General features: G+C 42.6%; 1 protein-coding gene across 2 annotated transcripts in view; it reads right to left on the bottom strand.

Moving 5' to 3' along the window:
• Positions 1-3321: 3321 nt before the first annotated feature.
• akt1 (AKT serine/threonine kinase 1) overlaps positions 3322-17203 on the bottom strand; it is a 31687-nt gene continuing 17805 nt past the window's right edge. For both annotated transcript variants that reach the window (XM_022750356.1, XM_022750355.1), the window contains exons 3-14: positions 15854-15982; positions 14183-14294; positions 13735-13861; positions 13080-13211; positions 12894-12959; positions 12213-12281; positions 11913-12038; positions 10414-10542; positions 7092-7306; positions 6921-7008; positions 6577-6679; positions 3322-5331 (exon numbers count right to left, since the gene is read on the bottom strand). In XM_022750356.1, the coding sequence (XP_022606077.1) occupies positions 5252-5331; positions 6577-6679; positions 6921-7008; positions 7092-7306; positions 10414-10542; positions 11913-12038; positions 12213-12281; positions 12894-12959; positions 13080-13211; positions 13735-13861; positions 14183-14294; positions 15854-15982 (1376 nt within the window). In that variant the 3' untranslated portion in view covers positions 3322-5251. The remainder of the gene's footprint in view (positions 5332-6576; positions 6680-6920; positions 7009-7091; positions 7307-10413; positions 10543-11912; positions 12039-12212; positions 12282-12893; positions 12960-13079; positions 13212-13734; positions 13862-14182; positions 14295-15853; positions 15983-17203) is intronic.

Below are 17203 nucleotides of genomic sequence, written 5' to 3'. Positions count from 1 at the left end.
TGCGGAAAACCACAGTGTGGAAGAAAAGTTGGGCACAGCACGCCCTCTAATAGCATAGTTAAACATCAATACTTAGCATATTTTATTTTCAGTATCAGTAGATCTGAGTATCATTTATTATATTTGATATAGGATATTAAATATAATGATATTTTGAATGCTAAGAAATGCTAAGAAATGTTGTTTTTTTAAAGAAAACATTTTATCTGCAAAGATATCAGTCAGAAAGACAGATAGAAGATACAATATGTCCCTCACAAAAAAAGTGCAGTATAAGTATAAAGTAGCATACTGTAAATGTAATGTAATTACTCAAGTAAAATAAAATTGTACTGCATTACAGATAATTGATTGTAAATGTTGTCGCTTAGCATCATATTCTCTTAGACAGTCAGTCTTCATTCTTATCTTACATGATCCAGTGTCAAAAGATAATATGAAGTATTCTAGGCCACATTAATTGTCAATTAACATCAATATTACAAGGCAACAAAAACATCTTAAATAGTATAAGTACTGCTAAGAGTTCATGGGGTGATAAATGTCTGACAGGAGACTTATAATGAACAGAAGGTATACTGTAAGCAGAAAGTTGTTATTTTTCTCCAGTATGAATTTATGCCATTTATTGGTAAAAAAAATAAAAATAAAATTACAGGCGTAGAGCGCATGCGCAAGGATTCGAGACATATTTTTGTAGACCTGGCCAGAGTTTTAACCTTCTGATGATTCATCGCCTCTTAAGAGGATCTTCGGCTCTATTCATGGCTGGACTCGACTATGTTTTTCCCGTGATGCACGTTGGCTCACCCGAGCATGACAAAAGAAAGAAAAAATATTCTTACTTAAAGTTAAAGAAAATGAAAAGTTGTCTGTGGCAATGAGCTAAAATAGTGATCGAAACTGCGGCGTCAGGGAACAGGGAGGGTTTGACATTCAAATACCAGTAATTACATTCTATTAAAATATAACACCCCAATTTAGATTCAGCTAAAAGTAAGCTGTCGCTCTAATCCCCATGCTCTAGCTTCTACATCTAAAAAAAACCCACTGATGATGATGTGTGGATATGACATATTAATCCAACGGAAATACTTTTCACACAGGCCTGATACCCGCTAGATGGCGCTGTAGTTCCAATTTACCTTATTTATCTACAGTACTAGTTTCAACTTAAAAGTATGGGCAATTTCAATGAAGCCACAATGTCTGTTACATTAAGTATAAATTATCACCATTCATCCTGAATAAGTAGGCTAAATAAATAAAGGGAGGCTATGATAATCTCCAGTCAGTGTCTATGTGAGGCAAAACATTTCAATAATGTGCTAAAATAAACCTCGCAAATATTATATGTATCTTATGTTGCTCTCTGTGCATTGCAAGCATGTAAACAATGACTTTATAACAATTTCACCCTAAAAAAATCAGTGATGTTTGTTTTACAAATAAAAAGGTCCTTATACTACAGTAAATTTGGGTGGCTTACCCTCTACTACACCCCTGCACTGTAAGTGGGATTTAATGTTATGAAGGGCTTGTAGTCAACAGGCTGAACCTGTTTCCCAGTGCCTTGACCTCTGCCACATTTAAACTCCCCACCCTCATGTAAAGAAACCTGCTCTTTGACCAAATCACAAGACCAGTTTCTTCTCCCTGTGCCCAATGAATTAGCAATGCAAAACTGTCTGAAAGTGATATTGTTTAAGTTGTAGTGAAATTGAAGAAAGGCAAGACACTACACTCACTGTGTGACTTTGTGTTCAATGTTCATACTTTATCCTGTGCTCTTTAATGTCTCCTGTATTTTATTATATGCTTTGTTGTGTAGTCAGCGAGGAGAATGTAAGTTCATGCACAGTGTGAGACAGCGTCCATCCTGATGAAAGGTCCATGAGCACAACACTTGCTGCTCTTAGATGATCTTGCCTTCTTACATAATGTGACAGTAGAGAGCAAAAATAAAGATTTATCAGTAGTCATAAATATTTAAGTAGTGCATACTATATTTATAATGTGACCTATATTTAGTAAAATATACTAGCTAACAAGAGCATCACATAGCATTGAAGGGGGAAAATAGAGGGTACATGCTGCTGATTTTGAGTTGCAGCCGTTGCTACATAACTCATATTTCATGTGCCTAAAGTCTACAAATCCTCTTATCTGTGAGCTGCTCTACAGATTCTCCTTTGTATTGGTATAATTTTTCAATTTTGGGAACAAGTTTTCATACACTCAGTGTATATGTAAATCACTCTCTCTCTCTCTCTCTCTCTCTCTCTATATATATATATATATATATATATATATTTGCATCTAGTACAAAGAAGAGAAATGTTCTGGCTCACAGGCTGTGTGTGAGTGACACTTTCTCCACACAGCACAACACTACATCACCCACAGGAGGCCAGTGGCAGAGCTGCAGCCCCAGCTCTGCGGTGTGATTTGGGCAATGCAGCTGGAGTCAGGCGAGGGATGGTTGTCAGGTGAGCGCCACACTGGGCCAAACCTTAGTCTCACTGCGTGGCGCTGCACATTACAGCTTGCCCAAAGACAGACTGTGAGCCCTGGCTGTCAACATCTGCTCCAGAGACTGTACCATCTGGCCGAGGGCCCAGGGGAAGCATCTCTCCTCGTCTCAGACCAGCTGCAGAGCCCCAGACGTGGACCTGAGCAGTCCTGCAGAGGCAGAGAACATGGCCAAGACACAGTAAGAGCCGGCGAATGCTGGAACATGTCTCACACACTTAGCTGTGTTTTGTCTGTAGGGTGTGATCACAGTGAGGTTTAGATAAACAAAATTCCTTCTCTTATTTACTCTTTTTTTACCTTTTAGTGGCAGAGTGTAAAGGTACAGTCTACGGCTGTAGCTACAAGAACTGAAAAGTCACATATATCTACATTTTTACATGCTTAGATTAACTTAAAATAACCACAAAGTACTATAAAATTCAAATAGATGTGGCAAGTTTTCATTAATCTAGACTGACCTTGCATAAAAAGTGCAACTTTGAGATATCCAATCAAAAGACAGAAGAGGACAAACATGATGAGGTGCAAATAGAAAGAACGTGTGAAAACTAATAGGTAACTGCATTAGAGAAGGATGGAAAAAGATTTTCTTTCTGAGAACACCTGTCAACGTTGCAATTCTTGCATAAAAACAAATCCAGACATGGGACTATCCAGACACGGTAATCAAGCCAAACACTATAATAAAGCATATTATAGTTCTGGACTCCTCACAACACAAACTATTATCTTCAAGGGAAGGACTTCACAATAAAAGACAAGCCTACTTTTTGTTAAGACCTTTTATTTCATCAATTTGAAAGAGACAAGTAAAAACAGTGTACAAAGTTTATATTATTTGTTTACTAAAGCTGGTGTCCTCAGTCTCAGGAATATGGGAGGGCAGGTACAAAAAAAGTTGAAATAAAAAGTATAAAATGAATTTCCCTATTTTCAGAAGGTGACAGCAAAGGGTGAGTGTGCATAGGAATACGTAACAATCAGATTGAAAAACTGAACAAAAGGTTCGCAAACGACTGAAGTGAAAACAAAATCGTAAAAACCATTACATTCAATAACGTATGATGCACTTTTGAAAAAATGATTATCAGTCATCTTAAAAATACTGAAGCGCTTTTGGAAACCTCCTAGTACACTTTGTAAAAAAAAAAAAAAAAGTTTCAGTTCCCATGAGTCTCAGTTTAGCCTCAGCCATTTGTAAAAGGGGAGGAATCATTCAAACAAGCAAGTCTTGTTTTATTTGTATCCACATTTGAATTTACATTATAAAAGAAGTTAATTTAGTCTTTACCAACCATAAAGTACAAATAAGAGTCCAAATACAATCATTTTGGGGCAGCAAAGTGCATATCATTGGCACAGTAAAACTCATTTTAGTCAACGCTGGTCTCATATAAATAACTCACAAGCTCGTGAAGGGACAACAGTCCCCTAAAGAATCAAATCAAAGATGACTCTTTGTGTGTGTTTTCCCCTGAAGCCCAGTATGTTTGCAAAGTATTCCTAAAGAAGTGTATTATGTGACCTCATTGAGGCTGCAGTGAATGCACTGGGTGGAAAACACCCAATACTGTACTGTACATGGAGGAAAAACCCAGAGGAGAGAAGAGTTTCTGATGGGTCAGCGCTGTCTGACCCTGATCAGAGGGAAACCAGGAGGTGTCTGCGGCAGAACATTGAGATAGAAAGGCATCAGGAACTATAAGCACTTACTTCAGGGGGAGGGTTGGGGCGGGGGCTGGAGGAGCTATTTGTTATCATGAACAGGAAACTGGGGGTCCGTCAGTGACTCTGATGCACAAACAGTTACAACAGGAATCCACTGCAGGCCAGCTTTTACCATAATGATTAATCACTCTGCATTCTTTGCATGTCTGCCATTCCTCACATCAGACTGTATTGCACAATTGATTTATCAAACCCATCATGGTTCGGCATGATAATACAACAGACTGACTGGTGGAAGTTTTGCATCAGGGCAGTAGAAAAATGATTTAAAAAAAAAAAAAAAAAAAAATTCTCCCCAGAAGATGGTATTTCAGTCTTATGAGAATCAGCCATGTGTTACAACATGTAAGTATGCAGAAAGATTGACTTTATTTGAGACGGTACATTCACTTTTGAAGCCAGAAATGTCTTGGTCTGAATGGTTTTTGAATTGTTCAGAAGTCTTATAGAGGAAAACATAGTTTCAATCACCCACTCAACAGCACACACACACACACTCTCTGCTCACTTGATGTTTTTGGTCCACAGTATGCCTATTTCTATTTGAAATGAATGGTTCATATTTATTTGTATATGTTCAATACAAAATGGCCCTTTTCAACATTCATAGCAGTGGCCTAATTTGTGCATCACATAACTACATTTCCTCGTTCGTTATGGTGTATGGATGCCTGCTCAGTATACAACATAACAACCAGGAAATGCAAGGTAGTGTTGACACTCTCTGTGGTCAGTCTTCAAAGGCCACACAGAACAACAGTTATCTTTGTTTTGTCTCGAATTTCCTCCTTCCTGTAAAAAAAACCCAAAACAAACAAACAAACAAAAAAAAAACAACAACACAACTTTCAGATTGTAAATGTTACATCCAACGACGGCATCTGCAGACAATGCTGGGAGGACGGGGCTGTGGCCCGCGGTCTTTTTGAGAGTGCAGTCGGGTGGGGTGAGGGGAGATAGTGGGACCAGAGGAATGTTTGAGAGTCGTTCAGGCCGTCCCACTGGCAGAGTAGGAGAACTGGGGGAAGTGGGGTCTCCGCTCGCTGTCGAAGGACTCCATACTGTCATCTGGGGACAGAGGACAAACTTACAGTTAGCTCTTGTACTTATATATATATATATATACACACAATATATACCATGATGCAATATAAATGCATGTTATCACTCCTTCTGGGTGTATTAGATCACTGTGAGCAAAATCACTGGCCAGGACTGTTTTGTAGCAAAATTTGATTTCAGTTATGTGATGAAATGTCTTGATTTGTCAGGTATTTAATTTAGTGGTTTACACAAAACAGGCGTTCTTTCCCTTTTATTTTTTCCATAAAATGTTTCTCAATTGATTTTTCAGGAAAACCGACTCCTTGTAAAAGTACATATTACCTTCATTATTCCTAGAGCCAGGAGATACTGTTGTCATGTGAGACTAAATATTGTCTGAAGATGTTTAGTATACTGAGTAAACTGTAGCCTTTACCTGGTTTTGCCAGAGTGAAATAACCAGTGAATGGCTGGTCATCTTATCTTATCTCATATCTTGCCGTTTAGGAAAAAAGTTTTAGAAATTATCTAAAACTTTTTTCCTAAACTTTCTATGGAAAGCTTCAAACTTTCATCTCAGGATATCAAAATATACATTAAAAATATATTTTTATTTGATTTTAATATCACCCAGTCCCACTATTCCCATATACTGTCTGTTTTTTTTCTTCTTCTGTACTCTCTGCAAACAGACTGGATGCCATTCACATGCATTTGCTGACTTTGTGAGGTGATGAGTTTGTGGCGCTGGCTCTCCAGGAGAGGGCAGGCTGCTCTCAGGGGAGCTACATATGCCTGCAGAATACTTCTTTACTCACACTTGTGATAAATAAGTGAAAAATGCTGTAGAGAGGGACAAACCAAGGCCTCTGACTAAATTCATTTGCACTGTTTTTCACATGAACCTGACATTTTAATGTAACACTGAACTTAAAGGAAACAAAGGAGACATCATTTTAGGGTTTTTGAATAACTGACAATGAATTAGTAAGCATTTTTCAGTGGATTAGAAGTTCAGTAACCCTTTCACCTTGAGTGAACTGAAAGTATAATTTCTCATTTTAAATGAAGTCTCACAGGAGGGGGAGGGAAATTTATCCTTCAAGTTAGATGGCAGTCCATCCTCACAGTCCACTGTGCTCACCAGCCTTACTGTCACATTCAAAGACATTGCTATGAAGCACCACGTCATTATGCAGTGTGATGGTTTGATGTTGTTTTATATATCATGCAAGGAAGGTCATGTGAGTGTGTCTGGTTTGGTGCTACCTTGTCCGGGTGGTGTAATAGTGATGGTCTGTGCTGTGAACTCCTCGTCAAAATATCGTGTGTCTGTCTCCGAGGTAACTTGGGGCTTAAACGGCGGGACCAGCTGTTGGAGGGGAGACAGGACACAAACATATCAGCACATCAGTGCCGTCAGTCAGTTTGGTAACAGTTGTCGGTCTGATGACAATCTGTATCGTTTCTGGATGGTGGCGCTTCGAGTGACGTAACTTTATCGATCCCTCGAGGGAGTGACGGCTATCTTAGCTTGGTGTCATTTCCGTGACGACAATCACAAGAGAAACGTGGGAGGGGAGGGGGGAAATTTTAGCATTTTAGAAACTGACCTTCTTCTCATAAACATCTTGCCATTCAATTCCTGCGAAGAACTTGTGCTGCATGATTTCCTTGGCGTCGTCAGGCCCTCCACCTAACCTGGAAGACAAGTACAAAAGGTAACATCATGTAAGTCACTGCACTGATTCGCTACAGTGGGGGATGCAGCAGAGGCTCCTCACCTCTGCATTGGGTCTTTCTTGAGAAGGCCAGAGAGCAGCGAGCGTGCCTCGGGACCAAGCGTCCGAGGGAAGCGGATGTCTTCCATGAGGATGAGCTCAAACAGCTTCTCGTGGTCCTGGTTGTAGAAAGGCAGTCGGCCGCACATCATCTCGTACATCACCACTCCCAGACCCCACCAATCCACAGCGCGGCCATAGTCGTTGTCCTCTAGCACCTAGGGGATGAGGAGGAGGAGGCGGGGGGGTTAAATGTTTATTCAATGGAGCAGTTGTGTTTCTCTTGAGCTGCGGGTGTCATATTCTTTAAACAAAACTGTTGTGTTGACTAAAAAAAAAATCTAAATACCTATAAGCTTGTGTTTGGACATGAAAAGGTTGGGACAACAGCAGCTCTTTAGGCTGAATACACAAACCCTAAAGCAACTGCATCCCCCCACCCCATCACCCCATCACCCCACCCCCAACAAAATCACCTGCTCTCCCCACTGGTCTGGGGCTTTTGAGGCAGCCACAGCCAGCACTGACTCACATCTCACATTAGGAGCAAGGATAGAGTTTCCCCTGGAGCCCTGCATATTTAATCACCACAGGCCCTTCCACACATACACAAACACACCAACAAGCAACAGAGGTGTGGGTCACTTAAATAAGCAAATGTGTGGCAACAAACACAGACTGGAGTCTTACAAACAAACCACTCAATGAACACAATCACAGAGAGAGAAATATTCAGCCTTATTATTTCCATAGGATGAATTTTCTTTGCAGTTCTTAATGAGTAAACTTCTGCAGTGATGTGCTTACTGAACCTGTTGCATGACTAATGTGCTGCTGAGTGGAGTTGTTCCAAGGTCTCTGGGGACATGTACTGGATTCTACCTCGCCAGGCGGATGTTGAAGGTGAAATCAAGACAAGGAGAACAGTCTGTTCTCTTAAACCTCCAGCAGTGTGATGCTAGGCAATTCAGACCTAAGAATAGAAGCTTAGGTAAAAAGACATGGGCGGATTAATAGAATTAGATATGGACACAACAGTGCACAGGGTGAGGGAGAGAGGGTCCCAGAAAACAGATGGACGAATGTGTCCGTAAAAGGTACAAAACTACCGTGTGTGTTGCGCATGTGTCTCTGGGCGCTCGGCCTAGCGCTGCGGTGAGTGGTGAGCATCAAGGAAGAGGACTGGGAGGGCAGGGGGAGTAACGTGAAGCCGGTGTGGGGCTAGGATTACTGGGCCGTCTCTATTTCCAGCGCTGCTGTCGTGTGATTCACACCGTGCGACAGCTGGGCCCGCAGCTGCCCCATATATGTAGAAGAGCGCCACAGCTGTGAAGCTGCCAGGAGCACAGGAGCCAAGCTCATCCCTCATATACGTAACCAGGACTGCCTGCCTGCTAGGGCCCCAGCCCCAAACTAATACTGTTACACTGCCCCAAAGGAGCACAGATAGGGGGAGGAGAGAGAGGATAAAAGCACAAACACTTGCTGCTGTGGAGGAGCCGTACTCTGTAGACTGCACTTTTTTTGCTCACAAAGTTCGGCACTGACAGCCATTAATCTTCCAGGCTTGTGAATTCAGATCAGTTTCAGTGGCTCGATTAAACCTGTTCGCATTTTTCTTTGTACATATTCCCTAAAAGCCAATTTCCTCAGCCAATAATGGTTTTCTTCTTGTAACTGCTTAATAAAAGTGACAAAGTGAATTTGTCCTACTCCTCACTCCAGAGACAAACTGGTCCAGGCTTTTGCAGATTGGGCCCCCCCCCCACCCCCGTGCTCTGGGTGGAATATTCCCAGACGTTACAGCATTCCTGTGCAGCACACACAACAAGGTCATTGTTTACTGCAGAACAACCTGTAACACTGCCTGGCCCGCACTCCATAGAGAAGCTCGCCAGCGACCCTGTTGCTATGGTAACGCCCCCTGATGTCTCCCTCTGCTCTCTGCTGCCGAGGCTGGAGGTGTCATAGACTGTGCTTCTCTGTGGAGGAGCGGAGCGAGCTAAGGACGAGCTCGGGATGGACAGGTGGAGCACTATGAGGAATCTTTTTAAGGGTTTAAGTATAGAGAATAAAAAAATGTGTGTTTTGATTATTGTCCAGGTTTGAGGAGGTAAATACTCAGACACCAGGCCAGCCCACGCTTTTAACTTCATGGCCTGGTGCAGATGGCTGACTGGTGAAAAGTACAGGTATGTGTTCCTAAGAGGCAGCTTTGAAGCACTGGGGGATATGGCTCTGCCCAGGTCAGGTGAGGCATCCTGGGCAGCAGTGGCGGCTGTGGCTCTCCTGGTGCCACACAACAGCTGTAACCAATGTGGTCTTCTAGTTTTTTTTTCCCCCAGGGGCGGAAGCTCACGTTTCCTGACGTGCTGCCAGCCAATCACCCCTCCTCCTCATCCCCCAACCAGAAAATTCCAAATGGAGGCTAAAAACAACGATACGGCAACTGTGTCAACATGGACACCCTTCTCCCGGAAAACATTTTTATGGCAACAGGCAAGGGTCTAGAGCAAACACTCAAGTACTTACATACACACACATCGCCAATACTCACAATGAAATATCGAGTTACACAGCCCCCTCCAACACTTGTCATACCTGCACGCAACAGGGAGTAGCCACACCCCTCCCCTTACAGCAAATATGAGTGCAGGCTGCCCTGCCCTGGGCACACGGCACACTCATTAACTCGACTTCAGCTGGAGATTAGAAAGGCATTTTGGGACAGCTGCCCTTTCTTCCACATGCTTCTCATCCACTGAGGTCCAACAACACATGCTGCGTTTTTGTTTGTAATCTACTCGTCACGCATGAAGGGTCTACATTCATTATCGGGGCTCCACATCGTATTTATTCTATATGTTCTCCAATCAAAAATGATCTCACTGGGTTTTTGTTTACTTTTGGTGAGTGCCTCTATAGCCAGAAAAAGCTCTGAGCTGTCAATACACACACACCTTATCAAATTAAACCAGAATAAATGAGTAATACAGGGCACAAGGAGACACTGAATGGTTTGAGGAGTAAATGGAAAAATATGTGAATCATGTGCTACGACCTTCACAGTCTCCAGATCTGAACTCAGTTGAACATCTATGGGATATTTTGGACCAACGTGTTAGACAGTGCTCACCACCAGCATCAAAAAAATGGCAGCAGAGTTTCAGAGACTCTTTAAGCTGTTCTGGTGGCTCATGGTGCCAAAAGTGGGTTCTTCTTTTAATTTGACACTAACCCGTACATGCCCACAGGAGGCTGGCTTTGACGCAAGAAAGGAATACGTCATTATTTCAGGTGGACAAACAAACACTTTTGTGGTTACCTCAGGTGCGAGGTACTCTGGCGTCCCACAGAAGGTTTTCATGGTGGCCCCGTCTTTGATCCCCTCCTTACACAGGCCAAAATCTGTGATCTTTATGTGTCCATCTTTGTCCAGCATGAGGTTTTCCAGCTGAAGAAAAATAGGGAGAAGAAAGATACCAGACAATGATATAAAATAAGTCAGTGATTTGGGGAGTTAGAGTAAGAAAATAATTCTGGGGGGTTAAAGATACAGGTTTCAGTGTTGACATTAGTGTTGTTTCAGGCTAATTTCATGTAAACCCTCAACATTTTTCTTCTTTATCTAGGAGTTCTGATGGCGTAGATGCAAGAACCATGAGATCTGTTATACAAGTCTGTTTCTATCAGCCTTTATTCCAATATTCACTCTTTCTACATGCAAACTAGAAAAATTTGCATGTTGAAAGCAAACGTTTTTGTGTTTGGCTGAGTTTTTGGGAAAACTTGTTTGGTCTATGTTGGCAATGTTTTTGAATTTCTGGCATTTCCACTCACTTGTGTACAAATAAACAGTTGGAAGGAAAGATAGCTAGAGAGCAAAATTAAAGGCAAAGTGACCTAACAGCCTAAAGGTTGTACATCATGCAGTGTCATGACTTGAAGCTGCACGGCCTTTTAATATCAGCTTGACCTATCTCCCTCCCTCCCTCCCTCCCTCCCTCTCTCTCTCGGTTAAAGTCACCTGGCAGCTGTAGCTCACACGTGGCCAGCAGCGCCCGGCCAGAGTCAGCACATCCTCCAATCCTGCTACCCTGGCATTTTCAGGAGAACCCTAGCAGGCTGGGAGCCTGCCTCATAAACCCAAGGGACAGAGGGAGGAAAGGAGGGAGGGAGGGAGTGCTGTGCTGTGCTGACCTGGCTGGTATAGTTTTAATCAGCTGGAAGTAGTAGGCCTACAGATGCCACTGCAACACTGATAACCCCCCACAGCCCTCCTAAACCCAAACGTGTCCTATCAGTCCGCAGCATCCATCTCTGAGTACGAGTGCATTATATTGAAAAAGAAGCAGCTGACACCTGGCAGCTTCTTTGGTCAAGGATGATGGACATCTTCCCTCTGTTGACTAAGAGTGTTGTATTGCCAGCTTATAACATGATGTCATTCACGCACGGTGCAAGTGCAAAAAATATCATCCACTGAGAGCACTGTATGTGTGCTATAAAGGGAGGCCGTGGCGATCTATTCAAAGAGGACTGGTGGTTATTTCTGTCTAACTGCAGTACGCGTACGGACCGAGCCTCCCTCCAGCTGCAGTGAGGTCTGGAGACCGATCTCGGTGAGGCAGATCAATAAGCCCTGGCCACTGCCACTGCTCTGGGCGGAGGAAACCCTATTTATATCCTGCCAGGGGAGAAATGAAGGGAAGGGGGCTGGTGGGGTGGCGGGGTGAGAGAGAGGAAGACAGAGAAGAAGAACGAGGCCGACAGCGAGGATGAGAGAAAGTGAGGACATGTCGTCCCCCCCACCCCCCCACCCACCTTTAGATCTCGATAGACCACGTTTCTTTCAGCATGAAGGTAGTCCAGCGCTGACACTATCTCTGCACCGTAGAACCGTGCCCGCTCCTCTGAGAATACCCGGTCCCTTGACAGGTGGAAGAAAAGCTGAGGAGAAACAGGGGAGATTGACAATAAGGAAGCAGAGGGCAAATGAAGAGAGAGAGTTGGTCAGTCCAGGAGAAAATAGGAAGAGTAACATTTTTCAAGTTGAAAAGTTTTCTGTCACTTGACTCGCTGAGACCTACAGGTACAGATTTCGTAATGGTTAAAATGGTTTACCTCACCACCGTTGGCATATTCCATCACGAAGCACAGGCGGTCATGCGTCTGGAAGGAGTATTTCAGTCCCTGCAGACACCAAAAAACAAACGCTCACAGCAGAACTCGGTGATGTTTCCAGCTAAGTCAAGAGGAAGCTGCCATTTAAACAGCTGACTGTAACATGAAGCACAGCTACAATTAGCTATGTTTGTATTAAAATTATTACAATTAGCTACAATTTCATGACAATTATATAAAGAAAAGACAAGTAGGAAAACATTAACACAGTGTATCTAGTGTGCAGAGGCTTTTTAACAACTGCTGTGTGGCAAACACTGGTCCAGTTCATTGCACTGAGCACATCGCATTATGTGTTGCCTCCACCCACCACTTAGACTGAACATTTTGGAGGAGCTTTTCAATACACACCTCAGACTTACACAGAAAGGGTTAAAAGATTAACAAAAAAAAAAAAAAAAAAAAAAAAAAAAAAAAAAAAAAAAAAAAAAAAAGTCCAGTGTGGCTATAAAAAGGCCCAACTCGACTGCAGCCTTTGTATGAACAGCTCTTCAAAACATTCCTGGTGAAAATGCCCCTTTTTTTTCTGAATGGATGCTGCTGGGTTGGACTGAAGAGGCTTCTGAGGATTTCTGTGAGTTAAAATAAGGTTTGGTTTAGGTATATGGATGGGCTCCTTACTGTCAAGAACGGATGCTTTGAATTCTGGAGTACTCTGTTCTCTGTGAGTGTGTGCGCCACTTCATCCTGGAAAGAAAAAAAGAAGCCACAAAGAGTGTTTGTGCAAGTCTCACAATGGCTAACCATTTAGCTATCAGTCATAGCTTCCCCTCAGTGTGTTTTACTTGCTCCTTGGCATCCACTCACTTTTGCTACGATCACCTCCTTCTTCAGGATCTTCATGGCGTAGTAGCGTCCTGTGGCCTTCTCCTTTACCAGGATAACTTTGCCAAAAGTGCCTTTTCCCAGGAGTTTGAGGTATTCAAAGTCGTGCATAGTCTGGAAGGCCAGAGGAAAGAAAGTGGCGTCTAGTTACAAACAGAAGCATTAACAAACTCGTGCTCTAACTAGCCAGGACACAAAATCCCACTGACAACAACACAGAAGCATTTAAGGCACTATTTCACCCACTATGCAATTTCCACTCCTCTAATGGTTAGGCCTATATGTGGTTGTGCCTCAGTTAACCTCTGACCCCAGTGTTAAAGAGAATGTTGAAAATGGTTGTGTGAGGGACATCCAATCCTGTGGCCTTGGAGCTTTATGTCATGACACATGTGGGGGTTGTGAAACCTGGTGGACATGCTATCTGGTGCTAAGCCACCCACGGCTGATGTTGGGAAAGTAAAAAGTAGTTGGGGAGAGGCGACAGGAGCCGGGCTAACGTGGTGCAAGTGCATATAAGGCAAGGGTAGGGTGGAGGTGAAGAGTCATGGTCATCTTGGAAGACAAGGATACAGAAGGTGAGTTAAAGATGGCTGAGGTTAAGGTTTATATGTGTGTCAATGTGAATGGTCCGTACCACTTTGTGTCTGGGTTTGGTAAGGTAGACCTCCATGTCCATGGGGTCCGGAGAGGAGTCCATCATCTCCTCCTCTTGTTTCTGAAGGCCTTCAGCCACTGTCTGGATGGCTTTAGTCCATTCTTCCCTGAGGGAGGCACAGGCAGCAGAAAGATTACATCAGCCCATTTACCATCATGCAAGCCCAGCAGCCCAATCACGTAATTGTCTTCTTATCAACAGGAAGGCAATTTCAAGTGTGAGTTCTGCCAATAGCCAGTAGACCTTGTGCAAGTGCATAACAATGATTAAATGTGTATGTTTATGTGTCTGCGCCTCCACATGTGAGAAAAACCGAGACGAGCTTAAATTGCTAAACCGCTTTCTAGCAACAGAGGCAAATTCTCTGCATGTAAATGATTTGTGTTTTACTGCTCTGTGAGCTGAGAGGTGTGTGCTCTTCGCTTGCCTCTCCTCAGGGGTCTCCACGTGGAAGGTGCGCTCGATGACAGTGGTCCACTGCAGGCAGCGGATGATAAATGTGTTGGGCTTGGGCCGTTCCGTCTTCATCAGCTGGCACTCTGACCACAGCCAGGGAGGGAGGGAGGGGAAGGAGACGGAGAGAAAGGCCAGTGTGTAGGGGAGCAGAGGGGAGAGACAGACCCACAGTTATAGCCATTTATCTTTATCGCCACCCTAACAGACACTGTCGGCCAATTTGGAAAAGAACAGGTGCACTTTGGTGGAGGAAAACAACTCTGATCCTTAACTTATCACCCCCTTTAAAAAATTACATCAGCTAATATGGGTTTTTATAATGATTTGAAATCTGTGTCATGTTAAATAAAAACCAGAACTACTTAGAAACAATCTCTTAAGAAATAAATAAGTCGCATTTTATCACATTGAAGTTCTGTTTCATCCAAGTATAATGTGTAAACTTGTAATGCCTACAAATTACTGAAACCACATTTTTCACAAATGACTGAAACTCATGTTTTACTTATTCTTATTATGGATTTATTATTTGAAATGTCATTACATTCCTCTTTTAATCCATTTCCTTTCATGCTCGCACTTTTCTCTGCAAATAATTGTCTTGTAAGCAGTTCGCAAAACAATTACTCACAACAGCCTAATAACTGAATTTAGAAAGCAGAGATTTCCATCTGCACCTCCTTCGCATTAACATCTGTTCCCAAATGAAACATGTCAGCAAATATGTCAGAACGTGACACAAAATGGCCTCTGTCTGATAGATGGAGGACAGGAAAAGTGGACCACCACTGAGATCCAACATGGCTCCATCAGGGTGAATATGTAATCCAGCTGCAGCGGCTCCGTCAGCCAGCGACGCACCATGTGTCCTCTGCGGTGGGGTCGCAGTGGTGACAAAAACCCAAAGCCATCGCTGATGGAGACAAAGCCTCAGAGCGGAGCTCAGATAAATACTTGAAATCAGGCGGCTAATAACCACAATAACTCAAGAGTGTCGGAGAGGAAACGTTTTGTTAAACAAACAGTATGCTGTCTAATTGCTGTGTTCAGTCATCTGCACAGCTTATCACAGCAACTTTCTCTGATGTGAAGATGGAGTGGGCTGGGCCGCTCTGGGCATTTTTTTTCTTTTTTTTCAGTTGTTATTTTCTGCCCCAGCATAAAAACAGAATGTTGGTGGAGGATGTACAGAGAAGAAGAATGATATCCGATGTATTAATATCAGGAGCCAGACATCTTGCATGCTTGCATTCAGTTGCATAGCTTGTTTCGCCTTGGAGCGGTGCTCCTGTTGAAAGAAACTTGCTGAGATGCTACTACAGCCAATTTGCTAATGTTTCTATTCATAATCATTCAGAGTGAAATACAATGATAAAGGATACTTGCTCATAATATAAGAGATGATTCACTTTCATACTTTTGCCTCATAGGAACTTGGCACGACTGTTTTTTCCTGTTAATAATGACTTTTCAGGGTGGATAAAGAGATACAAAAAACAAACAAAAAAAAAAAAGCATGTGAACGTATTTGTTACAACAATGCAAGTAAAAACAGGAAAGCAGCAAACAAAATAAGAGTAAAACAAGCTGCCAAGAAACAGAGGGGAAAAAATGTGGTGGTTTCTCTGGAGCAGATACTCACGTGCTACAGAGAAGTTATTTAAGGGGGTTTCCAGCTGGTCAACATCTTGCGGTCGCTCTTTGTAGCCAATGAATGTACCATCACTCTTCAGGAGAAAATACCTCGGCCTCCAGGTCTTGATGTATTCTCCTGATATGAGAAAGACATTGAAAGGGATTGCTGAGTTATAGGAGACAAAATGAAACAACAAGAGATTTTCAGCGGGTTTCTGCTCACAAACAAACCCCAATTGAGAAACTTCACATGCTTTCACATTCTCAAAATACTGACCAATGCTCAACTACTCTGTTTACACGTGGTTTCATGATTAATGACAGAGCAGTGTTGTCTTTTCTCTTTCTGTTTTAATTCCCAGAGGTGCAACCCATTTCCTGCAATATAATTACTATGCTGTTCACTAGTGCTCCCTGAAATGACCATCTTGTCATCGTCTTTCTTTTAGTGTTAGGTCAGCTGCAGGACAAATGGTGGTTTTAGTAGGAGTCAGGACCCTGTCCCCCGACCCGTCTGTCCCCTTTCCAGCAGTCACCTGCAAAGTAGACTCTCAGGGAACATTCAAAGTGTCTGAAAACCTTCTCCTACCAACATCATACAGTAATGAATGTTACCTGTTACTTTAGACAAAAAAACTAACTTACAATAATAATTAGCATATTTAGCATTGTATTTTTATAACAGTGTTGAACTCTAGATGAACAGTGTAGCTGCAGCAGAAGAACCAGCAGAGATATGAGCTGTTTTAACACATTCTTCTTCCTTATCATAACCTGGTGCCTCCACAACCCACAATGCTTCTTGGCTGACAGTTAAATCTGAGATTATGCAAGTAACAGCTAATGTAGCCTTGAGCTCCACACCCCCAGTTCTTTTTTTTTTTTTTTTAAACTTTAAAACTTGTAGTTTTCTTCAACCCAACTCAAGTGACGCCACTTCACCAGACTTCAAACGCTTTATGCAACATTTTTTTCTTATATGCAGTAGTACTCCCTCAGATATTGATGTGTGAAATCGGTGGCGTTCTTCTTTAAAATACAGACGCTATAACTTGTAAATGTAGTTTATTGTTTTATCAACCGCAACCACTTTCTGTCTCTTTCCTATCAATCATTGTGTAACACCGCCATCATGTTTGCCAAAGCCTCAATTTCATTTTCCAATAAAACTTTCCACAATTCCCATTTTCTAGACAACACCCATAACCTCAAGCCATGCATGTCCATCCCATTCTTTTAGACACACTAGCATCACACAAATGAATCTCTCGTAGGGCAGACAAAACTCAATTTATTCCGGTGATGCTTCAGGAAATGTAGCGCCAGATGTTGTGCAGACGGGGGGAAAAAATAGCTT

This window comes from Seriola dumerili, unplaced genomic scaffold, assembly GCF_002260705.1.
Source record: "Seriola dumerili isolate Sdu_G_001 unplaced genomic scaffold, Sdu_1.0 BDQW01000149.1, whole genome shotgun sequence".
In the NCBI taxonomy this organism is placed as follows: Eukaryota; Metazoa; Chordata; class Actinopteri; order Carangiformes; family Carangidae; genus Seriola; species Seriola dumerili.
Note: the sequence above shows the minus strand (reverse complement) of the source record. Positions and strands in the feature narration are given on the sequence as shown.